The sequence below is a fragment of the Anneissia japonica genome, unplaced genomic scaffold (assembly GCF_011630105.1).
Source record: "Anneissia japonica isolate Jap-2015-1 unplaced genomic scaffold, ASM1163010v1 scaffold493_len2256704_cov171, whole genome shotgun sequence".
Taxonomy (NCBI): Eukaryota; Metazoa; Echinodermata; class Crinoidea; order Comatulida; family Comatulidae; genus Anneissia; species Anneissia japonica.
The window spans coordinates 1,991,834-2,003,232 of NW_022727062.1; the positions used below are offsets into that span (position 1 = coordinate 1,991,834).

Below are 11,399 nucleotides of genomic sequence, written 5' to 3' on the forward strand. Positions count from 1 at the left end.
TCGTAGACTAGGACAGTTATCAAACACGTCAGGTTTAGTAATTCATATCTCTTTCCTTGGTCAGCAACTATTCATAGACCTCTGGAAAGTTGGCCTAAATAACGTTTTAATCGACCTGTTTTGCTTATTTACTTTTTGAGGATGAGCGACGTTGTTTCCCGGTCATATACACGTTTTGTATCAAACACGTCGGGTTTACATCATTATCTCCTTTCGTGGGTCAGCAACTGCTAACAACATTTGAGCCAGAAATCTTTGCTATCGTCTAAATGTGGTGTATATATATATATATATATATATATATATATATAACTGAAGTAAACTATCGCAATTATTACAAGCAGAGTGCTCAATGGTAGACCAGAGCGGATATAAATGAATAAAAAGCGAGGTTCAACAATAGCTTTGATTAGACATTTTATTACTATTTAGTTTCGTACCACACACATGGTGTGACACTCTTCAGATAAAATTGCCTTAAGATGTATACACTCACTCATATGGACACAGGGTGACCTCGAAAATCACAAAAAAATTGTGTCGTTAGTTGTGTTGTGGCTATTTTGAGTGTCAGATAACTTTTAAAGAGAATGGATAATAGTTAATCTGATGCCATATTTGTGTAATATGGTGGAATATAAGTTAGAATACCAAGTTTGACCTTTGACCAAGCTATTACCAATCCCGAGTTATAAGCTTCCAAAGTTGGAGGAAATTGTGTTTGCGCATCTTGAAGAGCCACACCCCCTTTTTTTTGGCGTCAATATCTCGGAAACTACATATCCAGTAGGGCTAAATCTTTTGTGTATGTTGATTTTTCACATAGTGGATCATTTTTATGGAGTTTCATCAAAATCCGAGACAGTCGACCTGCGACCTCTGGTTGGTTAGTCACGGATCAAGATTTTTAAACTAATAGACAATGATTTACGAATTGCATATACAGTAAATATGCAATAAATATATCATTTGCCATTTGTCTGTGTGTTTATAGTGTTGCAAAGAGTAACCCTATGCTATGTGCAAGCCTAGTACGCTTGACGTTAGAATCGTAAACAAACGACGCCCTTTACGCCCGCTACCGTCAGTGTGCTTTTATTACCCACTAATGCACCATGCATGGTTTGTTTATCTGTTTTCCCACATGAAAGTACTGTGTACATCATGATTAATGATTAAAGTGAGTCTGTAAAGAATGTTTATATTTTACACCAAGCAACTGTAGGGTACTCATTCTAAGTTTACAGTAGACCTACTGTCCTTTGGTCAAATGTAAATGAGTATAACTTTTTGGTTTTAGTAAGTATACATACATTTGACTTAATTTAGTGTCCAAGATCAATCAAATCAGTAGTGAAAAAATGCTAAGATTGCACAAGCATTAAATGCTTATCAACCTGGCCCCTCCCCCTGGCCCCCGGGGCCTCTCCCCTGATCCCTAGCCAGTGGCACGTTCCTAACGCAACGCGAGTTCTCACAGATTTCTTTTGGGAAAAGTTGGCAACTACAGTATGTGCTCATGTAAACAGTGATAAGGTCTTAAAATATATAATTTACTATTAGCCTTTTTGACAATATATTCAACATGTGAATCCCATTTAAGTTTAGCATGAAGTATAACCCCCAGAACATGATCATTGATAACAACAGATGAAGGAATAAAGTTCCTTTTGCTAAAACTAATGTCCATAGTACAACATTTCTTGGGGTTAAGCTTCATATTGCTACTTGAATCCCAATCATGTAAGATCATCAACATATTTGAATTGTTTATAAACAGGATTATTAATATTTTCCGTGGGGAAGGCATTGTTAATCATTGCACAGAAGACAACGGGACCAATTTTGATCCCACGCTAACCGATCGCCAAGTCGCCATGGGCGAAAACAATTTTGAATTGGCGAAACAAAAAACTACTTTAGCCATTTTGGCGAAAGCTTAAAAATAATTAAAAAATGTTTTTTTTAAATACTTGCTGAAATACATTGTTTCTTTCGTCCGACCTCTCCATGGAATTTGGAAATATTTTTCTGTCGGCATGATAAAGGCCAAGATCTCCATTTTACGCTACTCTATTACCAGCAAAGATCGTATAGCGCCGCTATGCGGCGCAAGATAGGTAACTCCTATCTCCACAACACTACGCTCTCTGTAATCGCATGGACGCCATTCGAGCAAACAAGTTGAACGCTCCAGCGAGCAAAATACCCGGATGTTAATGTAAACAAATAGAAATCGTGCTTCAATACCATCACTGTTTAGGTCGATTTCTCAGCGGTAATTTTATATTAGTAAACAATTATTATGTTTGAAACATATTGTATAGTATTTCATTTGTATTTTTTTTAACTTTTTTTTAAAAGAACTTTATTTTTTTAACAGTATGTTGATCTCTGGTCCAGTGACCGATAGGTTGTATGCAGGGTAGGTTTATCACAATAAGTTTAGCGATATCGTGAATTACAGTTAATTTTCATTCTTTTTGTTGTACAGTTGACTTGTTATTTTCGGTTTAATCTGCGTGGTATTCTTTGAAGTTTTTCTTTTTGTTAAATAATTCTATATTTTGAAGAAATTGCATCTAGTACTGTACTGTAAAATATTATGGTAATACAAACGTTCTAAAAAGTATTGCTTGTTGTATTTTTATTCATGTGTACCAAATACTAAATTCTTTGCGTTATTAATTAATAATTATCAAAGGCTTGGTCTCTGGACATCATCAATATACATCCAGAATATATTAATATACCTGATAGAGATTTGCTGCCCCACCACGCAGCAAAGCTACCCCGGGGCCCACGGCTGCTGTCGAATGCCTTGAGTAGAACAGTGCCTGCAGGTTTTGTAGTATATTACATACAGTATACCAGTAAGCCTTTAGCCATGATTAGGCAAGAGTTTTTTCTATAACTTGTTACGCAAAATGATGATTTGGAATTGATTGATGTTATTTTTGGCGAATTAGCACACCTGCCGCCATAACAAATTGAAATTTTAGATAAAATAAAATTGTTTCTTTATTCTTAATATGACTGCTGCTGCCTTGAAATCTCCAAAAATAAGATGTATCCAGTATTTCTTCCTAACTACTGTATATCAATTTAATTACATTCACCACAACAAATTTTATTTTTATTTTTTCCTCCTGGATTTTCCACCCTCCTCGGAGGATCCTCAAAAAATAAGTTTTAACTGCTGCCATACTAGAATGTGTGTTTGGAGTAGTTATAAAAGTGTTTTATATACCGTAATTGACAATTTAAATGAGTTTCGACAATCATATTATAGCCTTGTAGCTGGGTAAATAATTATCAAACACTCCAGGAATAAAAAAGGAGTCACAGTTAAATCCAAAAATGTGTTTCTTTATTGTTTAGTTCAGTGTTAGTTTATTAATGACCAGCAAGTGAAATAAAGTATAAATAGCAATTTCAAAGTTCTAACCTCACTCAATGTGATGTACACAACAGTACTGTCTTAATTTACAATGATTAAACAGTATATATTAGGGTTGAGGTTAATATATTTAAAATATAAATTACAAACACATTTAATATTTCGATATCAGTAAAATTCCCTGTCGATTTAGTGCCATAATTTCACTTGTCACAGTGGCCATACTGCTAAGTACCTTAGGCCCTATGTTTATCAAGGCCTAGCCACCATTGCATCTCTGACGTATTTTTCCTTGAAATATCACCAAGATTTGCCATTATTAACCTTAATTCCCTTCGACGACCAGTCACACAAAGTTTGTGTGGTGAAATTTGGGACATAACAATCGACTTAACGTAACTTAAAATCATGTTCAAATGAACAAATACAGCAATTATGATCTTTTCAACAACAAGGGACAGCTGCCATATCAATGTACATGTAAACACCGCTATTCATACTCTTAATAGCTGATGATTGTCTTCTGGTTCCATTTGGACCATTTCTTCTGTTTTATTCTTCTGCTTCTGCTGTAATTGACGACCACATTCTGTCGAACTTCGCATAAAAATGATCATGTACCATGTCCTTATCCATATCTGAAATAAGAATGACATGTACTATATCAAAGAAATTCAGAATTCTGTAAAAAATGAATGTGCTAATATTTGACTGTCCAACCAAGAGCTAAATGTCCAACCAAGAGCTATATATATACATATGATTTATATATAAACAAATACATACACACACACACACAGATGTGTATAACAAACTTCGCATAAAAATGATCATGTACCATGTCCTTATCCATATCTGAAATAAGAATGACATGTACTATATCAAAGAAATTTAGAATGCTGTAAAAAAATAATGTGCTAATATTTGACACACATTGCAGTATTCTACGTTAGGCCTACTGAAGTTTTTTTCATTGATACATCTTTAAATTTTTTAAATTTCTTTAATGTTACCTATAACAAAATAATGAAACTACAGCAGTACTGTATATGATTAGTAAATATAAAAACTAATTATAAAGTTATCTTAATCAAAATAGAACTGACAGCTAAAGCAATATAAAAAAAATTACTTGTTTAGCATTCAAAGTTTTAAAAAATGGGAATTATTTTTTCGCAGTGATTCAGATGAATGAAATTGATGTGACATAAGATATTTGTGGACAATCCAGGTACATACAGTTCGCGATGTATCTAGCTAGATCATCATGCCTCACGATGACATGCAACAAAGATACTAGCAACAAAGATAGAGCACTTGCATAACAAAAATGAGACAGAAATACATCTACCATACTCTTTTCATTAATGCAAGTTTATCTATACTTGGTGCAGACGTACGTAGCGCCCTTCTCTTTCTGCTAATGAAGGAAAACTTTATCACTTATCAGAGACCGGTCATAAGATTCTGCTATCATCTGTTTTTGTGCAGCTTAATTTGTTAGAAAACATTGGTTACTTATTCCTGGTTGATGAATATTAATGATTTTAAGTGGTTAGTAAAATGTATATTGTAATACTGTACATCAAAAACAACACGATATATATATATATTGATAACAATTAACAGTTAACATTACTACTGTAACAGTAAAGCTTATATTTAACCAAACAAAACTCATAATTATTAATAATATTACTGTACACAAGGTATATTTACCAATTGCTACTTCTTGTGACCTTTTCAATGCTTTTCAGTAATTTGTTATTGTTCTACAGTAGGAATAGCATCATGCATAAGACTTTTTGTTAGTTGTTGAATTGATTGATTTTAAAGTAATTTGAGCACACTCAACAATTAGTATTCATAAGATTTCTTTCTCGGGTCATCTCGTCTTATACTTTTCACCCATTCTTGACTTTTATAAAAATAATAGTAGTGTATGAATTATACACTATTATACTATATACCTAGCCTAGGCTCGCCTATCCCCTACATAGTCTAGGCTTCTTGCTGGCTACAGAGTAGGTAGCTAAGGACTGTACTGCTTTTAGGCCCTTCGGAGTCATTGTTAGGCCTAGGGCCTAGGCCTATTCTCTAGCTGAATGTAGGAATAAAGCCACCATTGTCCAAAGCCACCCAACAGTGGATTATACTATTGTAAGGTAGGGGTGGACAATGAGGTGTCTGTCTTGATGGTGGTCTACAATAGGTTTCTGCTGCAGTGCTAGGAGTGTCTTTGTATCAGCTTTTGTGTATTATGAATTAGAAACTGGGTATAGTCTACATAGGCATAAACAATCGATTTTTATGCCCACCTCTGCCTTAGACCAAATAATTGTATATTTTGGTTCTAATAAAATGTGAAAAAAAATAGTCTGAAATGAAAAAAAAAGAACTTGTAACATCAATTTTATACAATAAAGGCGAAATTATCAATCAAGTATCTTGACCTTGACCAAACTCTCGAATTCTGCTACTGGAATGGAAGCAATTAGCAAAATAAATTGTAAACTTAAATTTCTGTATATAGGAAAAAAAATGTTCTTACCCCTAATGCTATTAAACTGATTTTCTCTTCCCTAATAATCATCATTATCATTATCATTTCGATTATGGGTGTTGTATATCAGGTACTCCTGTGTAAATGAATTTATTACAAATAGACTTCAAACGTTGAACTTTGAACCATGTGTTTGTGTAGGCACAAATAAATTTACTAAACTCAATTGGCTACCAATCAATCTTCAAGAAAGGAAAGCTAATAACATTTACAAAATCATAAATTGAATTGCTCCAACTTACCTAAATACAGTTAACACACACAATCACAATACAAGATTTTCAAGGAACAGTCTTTCACTCCAAATACCAGTTATTTATAGGACTCACAACAGGTGCATCTATCAAATTACAGCCATCTAAATATGGAGTACTACAGTGTTACATCATGATACCATGCTATTCCTGTCTCTTATACCCATCTTCATGGTTAAAAAATAAGAAAGCATTAAAATTTATTTCTTCCACCATAACCAATAATGCCAATGAGGTAGCAGAGACTCCTCATGCCAAAGCTAGTATGTTTAATAACTATTTTGTTTCCAACTTTTCAGACTTTAGGGATGCTGAACCGGCGGTGCATCAATGTCTTCTTGAAGTAAACGCTGATGTCCTGAACAACATCAGTATTCCTGTTCAGTTATCTACAACTCAATATCTCATACTCATTCTATTAGAATAGTCCGGATTCATAACAAATTCATGAAGTTCATTGGCCCAGCTGCCAGTTCACTTAGTTGCGAAAAATTTTTACCATCGACTAGACGAAAACGAAACTATTTTATTTTTCTATTTAAATGTTTGAACTGTAAGTTTGATTGTAACCTTGTGTCAAATTTTTATTTTCATTTTCCTGTGCGTAGACTTCGTACCAATCATTTGTTAAAAGTTCCGTACTCTCGTGTTAATGTTTGTACTAATGGTATTTTTCGTCGTGTTGCACTTTATATAATAATCTAGTTCAAATTTTTCCTAATATTGATATTTTTAATTGTAATATTTCCATTTTTAATCTTATACTAAATACCGGTTTTTAATATATTATTACGATTTTTTTATGCTTTTTATGTTTTTTAAAAAAAATCATATATTTTTATGAATGATATTGTATATTTTTATGGCGACTCTGTTATTGGTGTTTTTGAAACACTGTTGAGTCTTGAATAAATAAATAAAATAATAAATAAATTTGTGGCCAATTTCACGGAAGCGGAATCACAATTTTCCAGAAATTCAATCCGGGTATTGGTAAACCCCACAAACAATCGGTTGATATGAACATCAAATTATTATTATTTTTTAAGAAAAAGAGAGTTCTACAATCATAGTTAAAGGGTTTGGATGGGGTTCGCAGTGTTTAGAGGTTTGTGGTGTATTTGCAAGTATTTTTTCACCAAAAAAAATCAACATTTTAGCCAAAAATAGGTTCTTATGAATATTTAATTTTCTTATTGATATACCAAGTGAGTGAATCACAATTGAATTGTTTGGTTTTCTACAGTGTGTTTTGGGAGGTTTGTGGGATTTAGTAATACCATTATTATAGTAATAATATCAGATAATAATAATTAAATACTTGGACCTAACAGCCACCCATACAAAAAAGATCTATTAATTAGTCAATCAGCAGGGTACTCCTAGAGCTACTCATAGGAGCTAAAAATTAAGTTATTTTAGTTCTCAAATATGCATATGGTTTATGTTGATTTATTAATTCAATTTTTTGCTACAAGGTATTTTACAGCATTTAAAATTTTTTTATTTTTTTTATTTTATAATTGAGGGCCATTTTTTATTTATTGATTCAATTCTTGCTTATTACAGTATTTAAATATTTGAAGATTTGAAAAAATATATCATTTCCATTACTGAATTTTTTCATTGGGGCCATTTTTACCGGGGCCATTTTTACCTACAACCATTTCGAGGGCATCAACGATATCAATGAAATTTTTAGTCTTGCAACTTGTATTTTAGATCAACAAATGCAAAATAATGAAACATGTTAACGACATAGAATCAGCCGTTGTTTGTGAATTGTTATATGCTGTTAGTGCCGCTCTATTATAGTCGAATAGTGATGTTAATTATTGAAACTAAATTAAGCAAAGACTCAATCTGTAAATCAATGGTTAATAGATAATAATTTATCGCTCAGACCACAGGTGGGTAACTGTGGCCTGCGGGCAACTGTTGCAGCCCGCAACAGTGAATTAAATACCCTATGTTTGCGGCCCGCCAATCAAAATTGGCTAGAAAACCCCTTGTTTTTTACGGCCCGACACCAATCATATGTAAAAAGTAACATTAGAACTGAGAATAAAGTGATGTAAAAGCAGTGCTCGGAAGTTTTGGAAGCTCACTGGAAACATCAAAGTTTGGGTGTGGCCCTCTGTGTTAAATCAAAAATTCACTTTGGCCCTCCGACCGATTTTTATGCCCACCTCTGCCTTAGACCAAATAATTGTATATTTTGGTTCTAATAAAATGTGAAAAAAAATAGTCTGAAATGAAAAAAAAGAACTTGTAACAGCAATTTTATACAATAAAGGCGAAATTATCAATCAAGTATCGTGATCTTGACCTTGACCAAACTCTCGAATTCTGCTACTGGAATGAAAGCAATTAGCAAAATAAATTGTAAACTTAAATTTCTGTATATAGGAAAAAAATGTTCTTACCCCTAATGCTATTAAGCTGATTTTCTCTTCCCTAATAATCATCATTATCATTATCATTTCGATTATGGGTGTTGTATATCAGGTACTCCTGTGTAAATGAATTTATTACCAAATAGACTTCAAACGTTGAACTTTGAACCATGTGCTCGTGTAGGCACAAATAAATTTACTAAACTCAATTGGCTACCAATCAATCTTCAAGAAAGGAAAGCTAATAACATTTACAAAATCATAAATTGAATTGCTCCAACTTACCTAAATACAGTTAACACACACAATCACAATACAAGATTTTCAAGGAACAGTCTTTCACTCCAAATACCAGTTATTTATAGGACTCACAACAGGTGCATCTATCAAATTACAGCCATCTAAATATGGAGTACTACAGTGTTACATCATGATACCACGTGATACTACTCCATTGCTATCGTTGCAAAATGTGTTCAGTAGGACGCCATTTTCTCCACTGACAAACATTGATCCCAATTTCTAACGTAATTATTAAGCTGTTGCATCTTAGTTTTTCTTTGTAGATTTTAATTGATGATTAAATGTGTGTTCGATAACTAATATCATTGTGTTTTTAGTATATTGTGATGGTAAAATATTTGATTTTAAGATGCCTATTCCAGAAAGCCTACAGGCATTCAGGCGTAATGAACGGTAACCAATGTGTTGTTGACAACAGAGGGCGCTACCTGGCGTTATGACGACACAACTGTGGTACTCTATAAAATTCACTTCCTATTTTAATTCAAAGTCCACCCTCAATTTAATTATTTAAAAAGAAATGTAAAAAAATATAATAATGAATTGTTAACATTACATGATGTATAGTATTTGAATTCATTGTATTGTATAAATGTTAGATTTATATCGTTTGGTTTGTTTTCGTTTGATTGTTTCTTTTTCTGTATTTAATATTTAATATTTTAGACCACAATGGAAATAACTTTGCCAGTTCGGTACTTTATTGTGATTTTATTATTTAAATATTATGTTTGTATTTAAATATAGAAATAAAACAATAAATAGGATTATGCTCATGAAAGTGATGTGCATGAAATAAATCTAATATAATCCAAAATAGATAAAGTAGTATCTAAAATGTATATTTTCTGTAGATTTTTAGTGGAAACACGGATCAAAACACAGAGGTGACTCAAATGTTCAAATCTGCTATTGACGCTCAATTTATCCGCATCAGTCCAGTCACTTGGAATGTAGATCCCGCTCTAAGAATTGAGATTCTTGGTCCATGTCAAGGTAAATTTGTATGATCTATTTGAGGATTACTATTCATTTCATTATTCCGCTTGTTGTTTTCTGGGTTTTTCCCTTATGCCTTAAAATCACTTACATATAATAATATAAGTATGTCATTCATGTTCCAGCAAGATGAAAATTATGCACAGAAAACGGCATATCTTATGAATCATTAGTAGTCTAGTCACATGCGATAATAATGTTATATTAGCATTGTGACGTCGGAACCGATAAAAGGAATTCAGATTCTATCGGCGCTTGGCTCACCACAACGCCTTCGTGGTCAAGTGGTTATGAAGTTCGCCATATATGCGAAAGGTCCTGGTGTAATGACGCTGATATTTTAATAAATACTATAATAGTACAACAACTTCTACTGGGTGCTTTTCTTCTCTATTCATACAGGAAAACTATTCACAGTATCTCAGCTCCGCAGAGCACAACTCGCATTGTTCCCTTTCTCACCTGCGTTGCTTTTGTAACAATCTATATTTTAACCTTGTGCATAGATTAATAATTGAATAATACCTGAATGACAAAAGTGCCAAATTTGGTACAGATATTAGTATGGGCATATAATTTTAAAAATTTCTGGGGCCAAAAAGAAAATTAAATTTTTTGATGTAAAAAAATGAATTTTTGGTGTAAAGAATTTAATTTTTGGTGTAAAAAATTGAATTTTTTGAAAAAAATTATGGTTTTTAATATTTTGGTATTTTTGACTATTGTAGTACAAGGCCTACTTGTACAAACAGGTTTAGAATCCATATGGTCATTCTTTTGTCACAAATAAGCAAATAAGAATGAAATACTTTTATCAAAAATTTTGTCAAGTTTTGTCATCTGTGTAACGATTCTTCCATAGCTTTACGTTAAGGCACTCGACTATAATAACTCTTTCTACTTAAATTTGCTGGTTGTGTTTAACTAGATGTTTTCTTTTCGGTTGGATTCGACTCACAACAGTGCAATATTTTGGCCTTAATGTAAACAAAAGGCTTATACATACGTGGGAGCATCTGTAAATCAATAGATTAGTGCCAAAGTGCGAGCCAGCGAGTCATGCAAGCCAATGCACGAGTCATGAGAGACAGCGAGTCATTAGAGACAGCGAGCCATGCGAGCCATAGATTTTAAAAATTTATTTTTTTAGGTTATCCAGTTTTGCAAACACGTAGGCTTAGCCTATATTCTTTGGCCTAGTAGATGCAATAACACACCGCGGAGCTTTGCCTGTGTACTCCAGTCATGCGCAGTACATACACTTTTGAACTTGGTTACTTTTTCGAATCGTAGATCCGAAAGTATGCAGCGCTGATAGATGTTGTTAAAATACAGATACACAGATACATACATACAGATATATTTATATATATATACACTGTATTTATTTATATATTTATATATATATATATTATTTTATATATACTGTATTTATTTATATATTTTTATATTTATTTGTATATATATATATATATATTTATATT

The 11,399-nt window shown here is 32.7% G+C and overlaps 1 protein-coding gene across 1 annotated transcript in view; it reads left to right on the forward strand.

Annotated features, from left to right (window-relative positions):
- The window catches only part of LOC117113446 (hyalin-like), an 87,979-nt gene that overhangs the window by 47,454 nt on the left and 29,126 nt on the right, over nt 1–11,399 (forward strand). Inside the window, exon 4 of the mRNA XM_033256781.1 lies at nt 9,771–9,912. Coding sequence (XP_033112672.1) covers nt 9,771–9,912 — 142 coding nt within the window. The remainder of the gene's footprint in view (nt 1–9,770; nt 9,913–11,399) is intronic.